This window comes from Amphiura filiformis, unplaced genomic scaffold (genome assembly GCF_039555335.1).
Source record: "Amphiura filiformis unplaced genomic scaffold, Afil_fr2py scaffold_134, whole genome shotgun sequence".
Taxonomy (NCBI): domain Eukaryota; kingdom Metazoa; phylum Echinodermata; class Ophiuroidea; order Amphilepidida; family Amphiuridae; genus Amphiura; species Amphiura filiformis.
Window position 1 is genome coordinate 123,600 of NW_027305598.1, and position 16,989 is coordinate 140,588.

General features: G+C 37.7%; 1 protein-coding gene across 1 annotated transcript; it reads left to right on the top strand.

Annotated features, from left to right (window-relative positions):
* Positions 1–3,917: 3,917 nt before the first annotated feature.
* LOC140145097 (G-protein coupled receptor 54-like) lies at positions 3,918–7,806 on the top strand. Its single transcript, XM_072166878.1, has 3 exons — positions 3,918–4,295; positions 4,812–4,947; positions 7,235–7,806. The coding sequence occupies exons 1-3, from the start codon at positions 3,918–3,920 to the stop codon at positions 7,804–7,806; spliced, it is 1,086 nt and encodes a 361-aa protein (XP_072022979.1).
* Positions 7,807–16,989: the final 9,183 nt, after the last annotated feature.

Genomic DNA, 16,989 nt, shown 5'->3' on the forward strand with positions numbered 1-16,989 from the left:
TATACACGGGATTAGGACCTGTGCTTTTAATATCCGCGCCTAATCAATAATGGGTCTTTCACTATGTTCACTCAATAGTTAAACCAGGAAAGTTGAAAAAGAAGGAGGAAGAACGGAATTATATCCTTGAGATAATCCCGTAGGTTATCCTGTCGCACCTATTCATAGTCCTTTATTCTCAAGTAGTTACACATCTACTTGAAAGTAGCCTTTGATGTGATGTGCCTTGCCGACTACGGTTGATTAATTTTCACTCCAGAATTGAAACCATATCCAATGTTTCTATAGATAATTCCTTGAAAGTATGACACGTGTGTGTTAAGTACCTGATGTTGCTCTGCAGGGATACCGCACGTGGATACTATAAGAAAGAAATGTAGTTTTGTAAAGATTTCAAAAAAATCCGCCCATTTTGGAATATTTATTAATTATTTAGGAGAGTGTTTTAGGATTTTGTTAGAAACGGGATGATTTTTGATCATCTATATTTTATTGTTTTAATGTATTTTCCTGTCATTTCCTGCAAACCTAATAAAGATATTTTGATAATTGAAAATAGTCTGTATCATAAATCGTAGAGGTTGAAAGCGTAACCAAGCGTGCAAAATTATTATTTGCCATGGAACTTCGGTCATATTTTATTTGAACTAAACTGGATGTTAGGATCTGCATGCATGGTATGCATGGTATTGATGGTATACAGACACTGACCTTTCCCTAAAACCAGTAAGCAGCAACTTGTGTATCACACCCGTCATGGGTTCGAACCCTTTGTTGTATTTTATTGTTAAACCTAAATAGCGTGATTGCTTTTGAATGAGCGGCAACACACATATTTTGTTTGAGGATAGCTGGATCTATCTCCTTCTTTTACATCTTCTCTGGTTAAACTATACTATATCCCTTTAGTCGATGCTTTAACAGTACCCAAACAAGTGTACATGTCAAGGTCATAGCAGGGCATTTTACAAAGAATGGTCAAAGGTTTCCAAAGAAGTAGAGTATAGAAGTAGACACAAGCTTTCGTGCGGGAAACATAAATACATACTCGCCAGTCGTGGCCTTTTTATAAGATTTGATACGGCGCCGAAGACTAGAGCTCTTCCATAATTTAGTCCGAAACCCGGTTTCCAGACGGACATTTGTGTGTTGTTACAAGGAATTCAAAGTAATTTTATCATCAAGTGACCTACATAGAGGAATACGACATCTATCGTGAGCCAATCTGCATTCTGTTGCCTATACAAAAGCCGACGATCAGGTAAAAAATATAAAAGAAGCGTGAGCAGATATTTTTCTTAATTTCATGATATTAAAAAGCTTAAATTGCATAACGACAAATTGCAGTCACAAAATATATAATATTCGTAAATCACTAAAGCGAATGGTAACGTAGGTATGTGGAAAAGAAGTGCAATAGCAATAACAAAGTATGTGCCCAAAGAGTTGTCTTTGGCATGTTGCTTTTTTGAAATATCCCTAAAATATCAAATTTTGGAAAAACGCCCCAAAATTTAAAACAAACACGAACCTTCCAAAATAAATACATATTCGCACTCGGCGGCCCAGTCACTACCTGCCGCTGTGATTTGGGGTAACTCGTTGCTTCCCCTCTCCAGATACCCGTACTTCAAGTTCGCCCATACCCCATGCCTTAAGAATACCACTCCAAATACAAAATGTTCATGCACAAAAATATTTTGGTTTTACACGAGTCTTACATGATCATGAAGGTACCAATATTTTAACTTGTCGAAGTAAGTTTAAGAGATATATTGTGGAATGTCATATGCCATGTTTATCATATTCATTATGTTAAAACATTTAAACCTGAAAGATATTAAATAGAGCAACACTACTAAAGGATTTAAACCTTAAATAATTCATAAATATATACTTACAAACGCCAGTCATACTCTTATGGCTCGCACGTAGGCTTTTATAGCTGTATTTATACTCACTGAACATAAACGCCGAGCGACAGGCGATTGATCATCCAATTTTATGCATTTTGCATTAAAATTAATATTTTAATATGATAAAAATATTATCATATTGACGCAATTGAGGCCACGATTGTTATAGCTTGCGCCAAGGAGTATATATTATTATCCAGTTAATTTCAAAGAAAATTTGTCGCTCATCGCAGTCTTCGGTAAACGAATGAACTAGTATGTATTACGATGTATATAGGTTAAACTAGAATTGTTTTGTTAACTACAGACCTACTTTATGTTTATATTTTGATAACAATCTATTTGCGACTTTGAGCTTTAGACCTCCGAATGACGAGGGGTTAGCTGTCTAGTGCACAAAGTGGGTAACTGCTACGGTTAAAGGCGGTAACCCCGTAAGTGGCCAAGACAGCTATTGTCAGCCGTTATAGCCTTTTTGTGATCCAAGTAGTCTATATGACCTAATAATTTGTTTACAAAATGTAAAACAATAATATTTATATTAAGGACATCTTACAAAAAGATGAAAAAGTCCAAAAGATGCAATAGAAATGAGATGGAGGAGGAGATGGTAAAACACATGGTCACTGACAGTATATTTTGAAGGCGGTTAGGTTGGGCAAGCGACGGGTATTTGACAACATTGTCGGGAAGGTAGTTCCAGAGGATAGGCGCATATGGGTAGAAAGATTTCTGAACTTGAATAGAGAAAGTCGACAAACCGGAGGATCAAGGGCGCAGTTGTATTGATTGCAAAGACCTGATTGTAAGGGTTGGGTGACCAACCTTGTTAATCTTGTTAACCTTGTTAAGCCCGACACAGTGTAATAAAATCATAACGATTGAAGAGGACGTTTCTACTTTAGAGAGAAAAGCTCAGCGAGAGAGTTCCTTTTTTGCAGAATTATGGAGAAAACAAAGTACTTGGTGGATTCAATCCGGCCGGTGAGACTCTGCTTTGAAGGATGGTAAGTGATATATTCCAGATTCCATATTCCAGATTTGGACGAACAAGAGCCAGGTGGAGAGAACGTCGTGGTTTTGTGAAAAGATATGTAAAGGACAGGCAATTGTACCTGCTTTCTTGCATATACTGTCGATATAGATATTCAAGGGAATGTTTTTTATACGTGTACACACGTGAGCCATACACAATGGCGCCCTCCCATTCTTAAAACAATTACACGCGGAGCTCGAGAAAATTTGTACAAATACCACTAAGTAATTTTGGTTATAACATGTAGTGCGATCTTAAATTGATCTTTCAAATGAGTATTTGTGCTGAACTGCGCGTGAAGCGCGCAAAATTTTTGACTTTTATCGCTTGGATGGGGCGCAAAATCGATGCTGAATTGGTCAATTCGGCGCCCAGGGCACGTACCCTTTGCCCCCCCTGTCGCTACGCAATTGTCTTTGCGAGAATTTGATCGACGTTTGCACCATATTTCACCACTTTGGCTTCAACATGGCAAAATTGTTTCTCGCGCTCGCGCGCATTTGTACCACAAACTTATTTTGTATTAAAAGGAAATCAAACATTGCGCCCTTGGCGCAACGCGCAAGTAATCGTGGGTTGTAAACGATAATCCGATACCAATAGCCATAAATTAAAGCCATTTCAGTCCCTTCATTACATACCATACATGTTCATACACGGTCCCTGATTTGTGTACGACATTACCCAAAGCGGATTATTCATATCGCTAATTTAATTTCAATTCTGACCGCAAATGTCATACAACATTTTTTTTTCATTTCGCTCTTTTCATACCCATTACTTTTTCATTATCCATCGCTCGAAATAAAATGAAAAATTAGGGCAATATGCATTATAAATGATTGAAGTGAATGAATGTGCCACGCTCCCATGGCTACAAACCGTATTGTTCACTTCATGTGACTGTCTCACTGGTGCCGGTTAGAAAGTATCTACATTCCAACATATCATGCGAATATTCTAAAATGGCATCACTGCTCGACATTCCGACGTCCAGTGGACATTTGACAACGGACCAATCAATGCTTTTCTCACAACCAGAATTCGATTATCTTACAACTACATCTGTTCTTGAAAGCAATGAATTCTCCGAAGAGGCGAAAATGATACTCACAATTGTTATATCCATTGTGGCCATATTCGGGCTATTAGGCAATACAATGGTGATTCTGACAGTATTGGTTTTCTCTGATATGCATACGTTGATCAATTTTTCTTTCGCCAATTTGGCTCTCACCGATCTGGCGTTGTTGCTGTTAGATGCTGTCCCAACTGCAACGGATACCATTGGTTGGAGTATATCGGCTAAACTTGGCTGCAATGTACCGATATATCTGCAATATGTAAGTATCAATATTGAAAATATATATTACATGACAAATGTAGTATACAGATGATAAACACGAAAGGCTGCCGTGTGTTATTGCCTGTCGCGCGCAAAAAGAAATATATGCCACTGTTATTTATAATCAATACCACATTGTCAAAAACCAAATACTAATTAAAGTACATATCTTATTTCAGTAAGCTATACCCTATCCGCGGTCAATTCAATATAATCCAGTCACGTGTCCTTGCAACCTCAAACTAGACAAGATTATCTGTCTAGCAGTACAGAGGTCCTGGGTTCAACCATCTCTAAATTCCATCCACTGATTGCTCTTACGTCATACCTATGAAGACAAATCAGTCCACATCTTCCATGAATTCGCTGTCATTTCCTCCCTTCGCGCGCATTTATCCCGGTAAAACTTAAAGCCATCTGAGAGCAGACTTCAGTTTTTGACTCTTATTTTCAACAAAGACCAAATGAATTGTGTTATGTTCAGTCAATGTTGATCCAGTTTGTTTGTTTATAGGTGGTACTACAAGTGAGTAGTCTGACTTTGGCATTTCTATCATGGGATCGGTACCGTCTCATCGTTAAACCGATACAATCTTTGAATACAAGATCATCGAAGCAGATTCACTTGATCGTCATTTTAATATGGATAGGTATGTGTAAAATTCTTACAAACTACATCTAGTCCAGTATATCCCGGGGTTTAATGTGAATCCCCCCAGGACTCTACCAAACCCGAACTTTTTAGCTTCCTTTTATGGTCCTATAACACATTCAAGATGTTAACAAAAAATATTTCCCGTCACTCCGGCCATATTCAAGGTCAAAGGTTAACACATAGGTCAAATTTGTCAGTTTTGGCCCCTCAAGAACGGTCGGTACGTCGCCGACAATTCAAACTATACAGTTTCTGAATCCTTGAAATGAGAGGAATAATTTGGTGTGCCTTTTAACCAGATTTGAGCAACTTTGAAATTATTACCACTGCGTTGACATATGGCCTAGAATATCTTGAATGTGTTATAGGACCATAAAAGAAAGCTAAAAAGGTTGTGTTGGTAGGGTCCTGGGGTATGGTCATTAAACCCTGGTATATTCCTCCATATATTACCACCAGCCCTGGTCTATTTTAACACACAGGCCATAATTGATAACAAGACATAAGCATGATAAGCCGTTGTTTGAATCACCATATTTGTTAATATCCAAATCGTAGTAGACAATGGAAAAACCATGGAAATGTCTGTGTCATGTGTGTAGTCCTCCTTGCTACAACCATGACAATTAGTCTTCATTTTTATTTCAGTATATTCCGAACATCACCAATTTCAGGTGTTGATCACGAATTCCAAATATCAATGAATATATTTAAGTTTAAAGACTTTTAAAACATCTCATAGGTTTTGTAGGGGTGGTCGACCGAATTTTCTTCAATGTTCTATTTTGACCTCGTCATAATTCGTTATGAATTCGGCAGAGTGACGAATCGAGAATTTTGAGTAAATTGAGTTATTGTATGCTTGTGATTATGTTTCAGGTGATCTTTTATTACCACCAAAAATTAATGTTAAATGTTACTTTCTGACGTAGATATCGAAATTTTGATTTGGACGAATCGCGCCTGAGTGTAATTAATGAATTCGACCAAAAGACGAATCGTATACTTAGCTGTACAAATCAGGTTGATCTGTAGTATTGTATAGCTGAAAACCCCGAATTTTCTATATTAAAGGTCCTATACTATTATATTTGATACCAATGGATAGCTATAGCTGTCTTCTATCCAGTGATAACAATATAAGTACAAACATTCCCACATGATATCGCTATGGCTTAATAATGTGAGTGCGCCCTCGTAAAATCCCCAAAATTGTATGCAAAATATATTAAAGCCAATATTGTTATTTCTGGTTTAAAATCCGGGGGTTTTGCTAAAATACAGGGATGACCAGTTTACAACTTATATATAAAATGTGTAGTCTACAGCTTTTATACAACCATCAATTTCTACATGAAAGTCCCAAATTAAGAATGTGTGCTATGGTTTTCACGTAGTTGAATGCGTATTCGACCTCGTATACAACTATTTGGCAGCGGTAGAGACATTTTGGATTCAGCATAAAGCCGAATAGCTGTAAATACCCGTTTGGAGGGATGATATCGATTGTTTCAAAACATCTAATTATTGCAATTAATTTGTGCATATTCACTTCTATAATATACATTTCAAATGAGTGCTCAAGAATGTTCTCAATTTTTAAAAGGACCAATGAAATGGTACCAAAATTTTCAAACGCCGTTTACTCAGAACAGCAATTTTGCGTATTCGGGACTCTGCCGTGTTCATAACGATATGTAGCCCAGTCAGATTACGAAATCACCCCACTGATTGCAACAGAATCCATTTCACATGCGTCAATCTCCCAAAAGCTCACTGAATAACGTATCAAATAACGGACAATCCAAGTGGTGGAACAGTGCCTAATTTGCATAAATCCAAAATGGCCGCTTATGCATTTGTTGTTTAATGGTTTATGGAATGATGTGGGGCCGTAGTGGTCAGCGACAACATGTAAAGTGTGCGAAGGCGTGTGTATCAACGTCTAGGCGTTGTACCTGTGCGTAGCGCACTATAAATCACGGCGCTTTCTTTTTCTCCTGTCATTTGTGAATATGAGGGATTTGAACTCTCTCACGGCTTTTTTAGTACTTAATTGAGCAGAAATAAAAGATGTGCACTCATAGAAATGACTTGTTCGCCTTTCTATGAGTGTGCTCCTCAATGAGTAGTAACCGCAAATAATTCTTTATTTTGGTTAAACCTGTAACAACCACAGTAGCTTACAGTTTAAATCAAATTAAAATAAACTTCAGTCAAAGTCGCAAACATTAAACTGCTCGGTATTTATACTTATAACTTGTCTTTTACCATTTTTGCAGCTTCGTTTGTTATACAGATTCCGGCAGCATTCGTACCTACAATATCGCTTGAAACGGGTTGTAACGAATTCGGCCTACCCTGGGGACATGGTTTGTTCTTTGCCTACGCTACTATTACCCTCTACATCATACCTCTGATTATCATTATTCCATCTTATACGTGTATCGCTCTAAGCATGACAAAGAACTCGACGTCAGTTACTACCAAGAAAGAAGATGCGAAACGTCTAGCGCAACGTAACAAAACGATCATATGGGTTCTCATCGTGGTGATATTCTATATCATTCTGTCATTACCAATTCATGTAGTCCACTTGTGGATGGCGTTTGATCCCAATGTCACTGCGCAGACACCATTGTACATAGAAGTTCACACAGCGGCTAATGTACTTCTATTCATCAATAGTAGTGTTAATCCGTATCTGTATGCTTTTGGAGGATCTTCGTTCCGTAAACATCTCAAAGATATTACGCAGTGCTGCTGCTGCGGTGTGTTGATGTTGATGCGGAAGAAAAAAAGAAATAAGAGCAACTCTCAAAGTGATAGAAGTATGTGCTCCACCTGGCTTTGAACCCCCGATGTGTGATGTAGGCTTAGTCCGCAACGGTTTTGATGCAAAATAAGGGATTGGATATTAACGTTTGCACGGTATTTTTGTGGGACATGAGTGGACATCAGACATCGACCCATTATATCAGCTTTGTAACATTACTAAATCATTACTAAATCGAGAATTTGTGCACAGAAGGGTCATAAAAAATTTCAACACGAAATAGGGGGTCAAAAATAATTAATCCTGAGATAAGGGGGTCATAAAACATTGACTCCGGTCACCGATATATTCATGACTCCCCCTTCCGAAGAAATTGGGAGCCCCTTACTTTTTGGGCGTACAGAAAGGAGAGTCGCCCTTACTTTTTTTTCGTACAGAAAGGAGGGTCGCCCAGTTTTAGTTTCATTTTTGACATTGAGTAATGAACCACGATCGAAACAATCACCACACAAAGTATATGGTACTCGAAAGCTTACCAAAATAGCGTGATTCGGTAACCAAGAGAATTACGTAACCACTTCGAGGCCGAATTATACCTGTATGAAGACAATAGGTACCTCTCACTCAAGTGGGCGCTTTCACATGACATTCTTTTGATCACTTATTGACAGTAGCCTGCCTGGTAAAGGGTTAATACGCTGTCAGGTTGGTTACTCTTTTGTCCTTAACAAAGGGTACCTCTCGATGAATAGCTTGGCGGTAAATCAAATCGGCACAAAGTTACAATGCGCTACGTAATCTATTGCGCCTCCACGAATATGATAGGTCCGTGATTTGATGGGTGTGCTTGTTATAATGATTGATAATGTTGATCATGGTATTATGGTTGAATGGCTGAAAAAGTATTATAAGGATCTTTTTATCATGTGAAGGAAGATTTAAAAGGAAACTTTATCCCGGATGGCTTCTTTCACTCCCCTCTCAAACCACTTCTCCTTGTCGAAGATTATGATGTCGTCGGCATTGAATTGGTGGCCAGAGAGTTTTGAATGGGTGAATACTGCGGAGTCCTGGTTTTCGTTGGAACTTCCTCTCCGGTGCTGATTAAAGCGAGCTTTAATAGACTGTTTTGTCTCTCCTACATAAGACTGGACACAACTAGTTTCAGAGCACGTGAGTCCATAAACTAGGTTAGACTGTTTGTCTTTTGGAATTTTGTCTTTTACGTACACCAGTTTGCTCCGTAAGTTGTTAGAGGGCTTGTAGGAGGTACAATGCTGAATACCTTGAAAGAGTTTTTTATTCTCTCTGATAGGCCTGTGGAGTAGGGTATTGTAACTCTGGCTTTGCTAACTGTTACATCTCCCGTGTTATTTTGTTGTGGCGGCTTTTTCAAAAGCCCAGTCTGGGTAGCCACACTGTTGAAGGGCACTGCGGATGTGGTCTTTTTCCTTCTGAACGTCATTTCTTCAGAAGTAATGGTATCCGCGCGATGATATATGGTACGGATCACCCCTAAATTGTGCACAAGGGAAAAGCCAAACTGAAGATATTGGTCAGTGGTACTAAGGATGTTATCAGGGTTAACTTGAACAAGACACCCCAGGAAAGCAAGCCGATTGTCTTTGCTATTTTCCTGAGTAAACTTAATGTTGAAGTCAACTTGATTGATATACTTGAAAAAGTTCCGATCAATAACGACGAATGTCCACGTATCTGAGCCAGAGTCTTTCAGGTTTGCCTGTAAAGTTCTTCAAGACATATTGCTCAAATTCTTCCATACGTATGTCAATACATACCAATTGGTGAAAGGGGGGATCTCATAACACAGCCATGGATCTACTTGTAGTATTGGCCTTTGTACGAGAAATACGCGGTGTTCAGACAGATATCAACCAACTCAGACAATTGAATACATGAATCCAAAACCCACCCAAGTCCATGGGAAGTGATTTTGAGAAAAAAAAACCTGTGTATCATTTTAATTCCTTCAGTTAGATTTACCTGGTCAATATGGTAAGTTGTACGTGCAAATGGGTGGGTTAAACTGTATTAGGTATGACGATTAGCATTTCAGGGACTTCGTGGGGTTCATTTTAAATTCTGGACTTGGGTGGTTTTTTGAATCATATACAAAGACAATAATGTTGGAATGAGATTACCACTAGTAAGATAATACAAAATAAAGCACACAGTTATGTATAATGTTGATAAGCATTCTGCCATGTAATATAAACAGCTATAAACCACACACTTTCCTTGATTAAACCCATTTTATATTTCAAAAGTCACTCTCCAACAATGAAGATGTTACAAGTGGACTTTTATACATACTGGATTTCAATCAATGTGTTACAAGACTCAAATCATGGACTTGGGTTGATTCTTTCATACATGCTATTTTTCACATGCTCAATGGACACAGAGGATGAATTTGAGTTGTTCTTTCATACATATGACAGGCCTATGAATAGCAACACTTTCCCATGCTTAACTCAATTTTTTTTGTTTTTCCATTTTTATTGCCCTGTACTTGGGACTGGTGGGTGGAGAAAAGTTACAGAAAACCACCAGCCCCCTTCTTCATGTCAGCCATACAATATTATAAACAAATATGCAATTATTCCTTTAAGCCCAAATTAAAGTTTGATATGCAGCTACACTTGTAATTATTGACACCCACCACTCACAAGTGCTGTGGTGTATACACCACACAAGCTGAAGCCAGGACATAAGAAAAAGAAAGCAGAAACTGAACCAGGCCTGACAAAAGCACAAAACGAAGACCATCCCAGCACTGTCATAAGCGGTGAGTGTCAATTGAAATATAAATGAGACATCACATTCAAGAGAGAATCAAATTCAAGGCATCATAATCATATGGCTGAACAAACACTCGATCAAATCTACATACCCAGGGTTTTTTAACAAAAAACAACAACAGACCCATCCCCAGACAAGAACCCTCCCACAATCCCCACACCACATTCACACAAAAACAGAACAAAACAGAGAGACAAACAAGAATGGTAACTGTTCCCTTTCAAAAAACAGACAAAGATTCTGTAGAAATATCTATGGCTGATGCAAAAAAATAAAAATAAAAATAAAAAAATAAAATAGATAAATAAAAACATTTGAATACTTATGCAAAGAAAAGCAGGAGATTATATTCCTCTTAAGAACTCGGATCAAAAGAAAATTTCTTAAAGTGTTTGGACAATACAACATTCAGATTTGTGCGCTCACTGAGGTTTTGAACTATATACTTCCTCGCCGATTACCATCACGTGACCAAACCATCAGTCAAGTCTCTGCGCAGTCTGATGAAGACCTGGTGAACGGGTCGCAATGTTACTAGAAAATTCGTTGGTGAGTCCAGAATTTGATTCATGATATTTTTGTCTATCTTATACTACTGGATGACTCAAAACATTCATAATCTTGCTAGTATATACTATTCACTGTTCATCGAAAGCTGCCAGTGGTAGTGCAGCTAAAAAGAAATGGGTTATTTTGCTTTGCATTTACTATTGGCAGTGGCGTGATAAGTCTTGAACCCGCCCCCCACCCACCCACCCACCATGCTGTTCACATTGTTAATATGGTTTGTAAGGCCCATTTTTGAACATTTTCGTCAATTTTGTCTTGCAATTGCCTTGCCTCTCTTACCCCCCTAAACATACAAGATTTTAAAATTTGATATGAAAAGGTTCATTCATGCTACAAAGACACAACCTCAACCCTTTGCATCTACCCTAGACTATCAACTTGTATTGGTTTTAATGATGTGAGTGTGTCACAATGGAAACGTCTGAAACGGTCCCGAAATTGCTATTTAAAAGCTCATGCATAGAAATATTTATGTAGCTTTTAGCTGCATTTGGTTTGGTCTCATCACTATGTTTTGAGAAATATTTTTAAACTCAGGCGATTTAAATAATAATGTTCATTCAGCATCTCTAAATCAGAATATATTTAAATGTGTCTCCTTAAGAATCACACACGGGTGAATGGGAGATGTCCTCGAACTTTTTCTAATGCAAATTTCGCCTCACTGTAGCCAAATTGTTTGAATTGTCCTATAATTGGGGGAGTTCTAAAACCACAATTTGTGTTAAATTTGGCCAAAGATTTTGACATTTGGTATATCGATGGGTCCAAATTTCTTGCAAAATTTGTATAGGCCTATTGATGGGTCCGCTATCAAATTCTCAGCAGCACAACCCTACCAAATAATGATGATCCAAATCTGGCTGATAGCAATTGTTCATCAGTAAATTGTGTAAGGCAGAAAAGTAATGGTGGCGGCGCTTCAATTTTTATCAATCCACGTATCAATTCGCGAAAGATGTGATCTGAAATAAGACTGCCAACTTTGTGATTCAGTGTTCATTGAGATCAATCACAAGTCTCAAGATACTAATGGTGGGATTATATACATGATATACAAGCCGGAATATGTGATTTTTACGATTTTATCAATCTGTTGACCAAGACTCTAGAAGCTATCTCTAAAGAAAAGAAACGATGTTATATTATGGGATACTTCAACATCGATCTTCTAAAATACGATCAATTGCCTAGAGTTAACCAATTTGTTAACATTTTCTTTTCTCATGATTTTTATCCACGCATCGACCGTCCGACTCGTGTATATCACAACCGGCTTGGCGCTACTGGTTATTCATGTATTGATGTATTCTTCAACGCTGTTTCAACTAATCACAAGTTTGGTGATTTAATTACATATCTCTCGGATCACTTTCCTGTGTTCACCATATCAAAGGGCTCCAGGTTCTTCCCACCACCCAAGCCAACCTTTAGGCAAGCCAGGTTAACATCAAAGGCCTCAATAATGCCCTTTCCCAATCCGACTGGCATTTTGTGTATGATTTTGATGACCCTGAGGAAGCTTACAAGAATTTTAATGATAAACTACTTTCTTACGAGTCGTACTGACTCAAGGCCAAAATCACCTTTTACCCAAATTCACACAAATGCACAACACAAATACACTGTTTGATTAACCCTAACCGTACCAGGTACTTCAAAATACTACTTGATATATGCGCTGTTCGTGCGTGCATCCCACGTGGTGTGATGACGCAATCGACCTAAGTGATATATAGGCACGGCAAAGTGTCACCGACCCAGTACTTGGCATGCGAAGGGTCTCGGGTTCGAATCCCACGCAGAGCAAACAACTTCCCTCATTCTTTTCTCTTTATTCCTTCCTTCTTTCCCTTCCCGTCACCAAAAAAACCTTAGGCCGTTAGGATTAGGCTAACAAAATCTATAAGTCTTTAGTTGAAAGTAAAATACGATTTATATATCCTTGCGTATAAAATCCTCACACAAAAATGGTGCTGCTTTCTCTAAACACTTTAACTCCTTGCGCAGATGACAATCTCCAAAAATGGTGCTTCTTTCACCAATCACTTTTTCTCCAGGGAACAGGCTTCTTTCTGCACTGCTCCACTGTATTTGACAGATGTGTTGTTTTATAAACCAGACTCCAGCAATTCGACAGAAGAACTTTCATCCTTTAATGAGGAGGAGCACATTTTGTGTACTCAAAATCTCCTTCGTTGCTGTATTAAAATAGCAAATAATTATTGGCTATGCAAACTGGTTTGAATGTACTTCTTTTTTGAAGCACGAAGACCCACACATTGATAGAGAGTTTACAACCTCTCATGACATTCTGCAAAGCCCAAACTCCAGCTCTCACATTTTATACTCATCCAAAAAACCAATCATCTATTAATAGACCATTCTGTCATTCACTTCCTGGGGGAATTTTAAAAGTGATGTCATCATATATCCATTTCACAATTTTCCCACTGATGCAATACAGAGAATGTTCTAAAGAGAGAAGTGTGGGTTTCCCAGTAATCCATAAATAATCCTGACTTACAGTAATTTGGGGAATCTCAAAATAGCTTTACACACCAACTCTTGCAAGCGCAAGAGGGTTTCCCATCTCATGACATAACTCTAAATTGTAAACAAAGATAAATAATCAAATTATATTACTCAGGGCACATCACAACTTGATATTCACTGCCAAATAAAAGATACTAAATCTAACTACCGCAATACTCCTAAAAACCATGGGTCCCTACAGTTCTAATTAAATATATCAAAACTAAAGATAAATTTTACAAAAAGTATATTTCTAAACCTACTGATAATGATAAAAATTTATTATGTACAATAAATATAGAAACCACCTTAATAGTCTCCCCATGTTGCCAAAAAGTCATACTTCACTAACGAAATTGAGCTTCATATGACATGAAAAAAATGTGGTCAACTTTGAATAATTTACTCGGGCGAAACAAAATAATATTCTGAACTATAACATTGGTAGCAAGTTACCAATGCCCATGAAATTGCGACCAAATTCAACGATTTTTTCCCTAGACCCCTGCTGATAAAATAAGAATATTTTGTTTTTGATTTCCAACCACAGTTCTAAGAAAACCTAACAATCTATTGCACTTTTTGGTTACATAAGATACATGTACATTCCATGTGAGGTCAGAAGAAATCAGAACCCCAAGAAGACGAAGGCTGTTCGCTTCAGAAAGCTTAGTATTCATGGTATTGGACACAAGATAAATTGGAGAAGGCTTATTTTTACGACGGGTAATACACATAACCTGACACTTTTGGGGATTTAGTTGGAGAGCATTATTCTCTGACCACCAGTGAAGCGTAGTAAGATCATTCTGAAGAATTTCAATATCAGAATCATTGGTAATTGTGCGAAATAAAAAGGTATCATCAGCGTATTGAAAAATCTTGGAGCAGAGGTGAAGATGGAGGTCATTGACATAAATATTAAAAAGCAGTGGCCCCAACACCGACCCCTGGGGCACACCTGAGAGGACAGAAACAAAATTGGACATTTGACCACGGAAAACAACCTCTGCTTGCGGTTGGTAATGAAGGAAGAGATCCAGCTTAGGAGTGGACCCCTAAAACCATAAGTGCGATGCAGCTTTGCCAAAAGAACTGCATGCGAGATAGAGTCGAAAGCGCGACTGTAATCAACTGAAACTAAGTCAATACGCGGTGTCGGGGATGTACGACGATCCAAAAGTTTGTTCCACTCACAAACAGCTTCATTTAAAGCAGTGGTACATTATTTCCCAGGAGAAAATCCATGCTGGTCAGTGTAAAGAAGACCGTTATACAAAAGATGATTACGGATGTGGTCAGAAACAATACTCTCCAACATTTTGACAATAATTGATGTAAGTGCAATTGGACGATAATTTTTGAAATCACTCCGATCACCTTTTTTATACACAGGAACAATATTAGCGGTCTTCCAACATGAAGGAAGATTACCAGTTGAAATGGATATGTTAAAAATGCGAGTGAGAACAGGGCAGATGAGGTTTGCACACAATTTGAGCATACGACACGAGATTTCATCAGGACCAACTGCCTTGTCAGGGGAGAGACTCCTGAGTTTTTTGAAAACCATGTCATCAGATATTTTAATATGACTTATGGTGGGGACATCAAGAACAGGAGAAGTTACCTCCCTGACATGACTGGAATTGGTAAAATAACTGGCAAATAAGTGATTGAAACCATTTGCAATTTCAGACGGGTTGGATGATTGAATACCATCAATGACAAAAGAACAAGAATCTGGCTCAGCACGTTTAGAGCGAACAAATGACCAGAAACTTTTAAGTTATCATTTTTGGCAAACTTGACTTCCCAGTGAGAATTGTAAGCCTGTTTCTTAGCATAGGTAAATTCATTATTCAACTTACGATAAGTTTCCCAATCAGCTTGTCTGTCACTACGTTTAGCTTTATGATAAGCTTTCTGTTTTTTAGTACTCATACGCTTCAGATCATGAGAAAACCATGGTTTAAATTTACGTTTTTTAGTAACCTTAGGTAAATTAGCACCATCCTATTGAAATCAATCATAAACAATATTAGTAAGGTCCTCTGCCATATTTTTAACACTTCAATTAAACATGGCTTAGTTCCTGATAAACTCAAAATTGCCAAAGTGACACAAATTTTTAAATCAGGTGACTCCCGTGATGTGATTTTTTGAATTATAGAACAATTTCAATCTTTCCAGCCATTTCTAAATTACCTTAAAAGGTAATTTATAATCGCGTCTATGATTTCATTTCATGATAAACTCAAAATTGCCAAAGTGGCACAAATTTTTAAATCAGGTGACTCCCATGATTTTGCAAATTATAGACCAATTTCAATCCTTCCGGCCATTTCTAAATTACTTAGGTAATTTTTAATCGCATCTATGCTTTCATTTCATTTCCCAACATTCTTAGTCCCAACCAATTTGAACTCTATAGCATATTTACCCAGAATTAAGATAACAAATTTCACACTATGGGCATTTTCCTTGACCTCAGTAAAGCTTTCGACACTTTCTTTTAAATAATCTAACTACTTATGGCATCAGAAGAATTGCTAATAATTGGATCCGTAGTTATCTCAATAACAGGAAGCAGTTCGTTACATTCAATCAAAAATGTATTTGAAATGACATCAATCACATGCGGTATCCCACAATGATCGATACTAGGTCCACTCTTGTTCCTAATTTGGAACGTTAATGATCTTCCCATTTGTAACAACTTTACTTGCAGTATTGGAACTCAGATGAGAGCATTTTACTTAAGGTTTTTCATAGAGCTGTTTGTACTAATAAATTTCTTCATAAGGTTGCATCATAAAAAGATGCAACCTGGATGAAATTATCCTTGACTTCTTCAACAAAGCATTTGCTAGCAACGAAAAACCTGATCAGTGGTCTATAATGAACCTTATCCCTGTACCAAAAAGTGGGGATCTCAGCAACACTGCAAACTACAGAGGTATAAGCCTAAGCTCTATTGTAGCAAAAACCTACAATCGCATGCTGCTTGAAAGGATAAGACCACATATGGACAGCAAACTCAGACCAAACCAATGCGGATTTAGAGAAAACAGATCTACTGTATGCCAGATTCTTGCACTTAGAAGAATAATAGAAGGAATTCAGGACAAAAATCTCACTGCAGTAATGACATTTATAGATTTTAAGAAAGCATTCGATACAATACATAGAGGGAAAATGGTCAAAATACTCAAGGCATATGGACTACCTTATTGTGAAAGCCATAGAAGACACCTACCGGAACACAAGAGCAAAAGTTGTGACTCCTGATGGAGAAACAGAGGAATTCAACATCCTTGCAGGAGTTCTTCA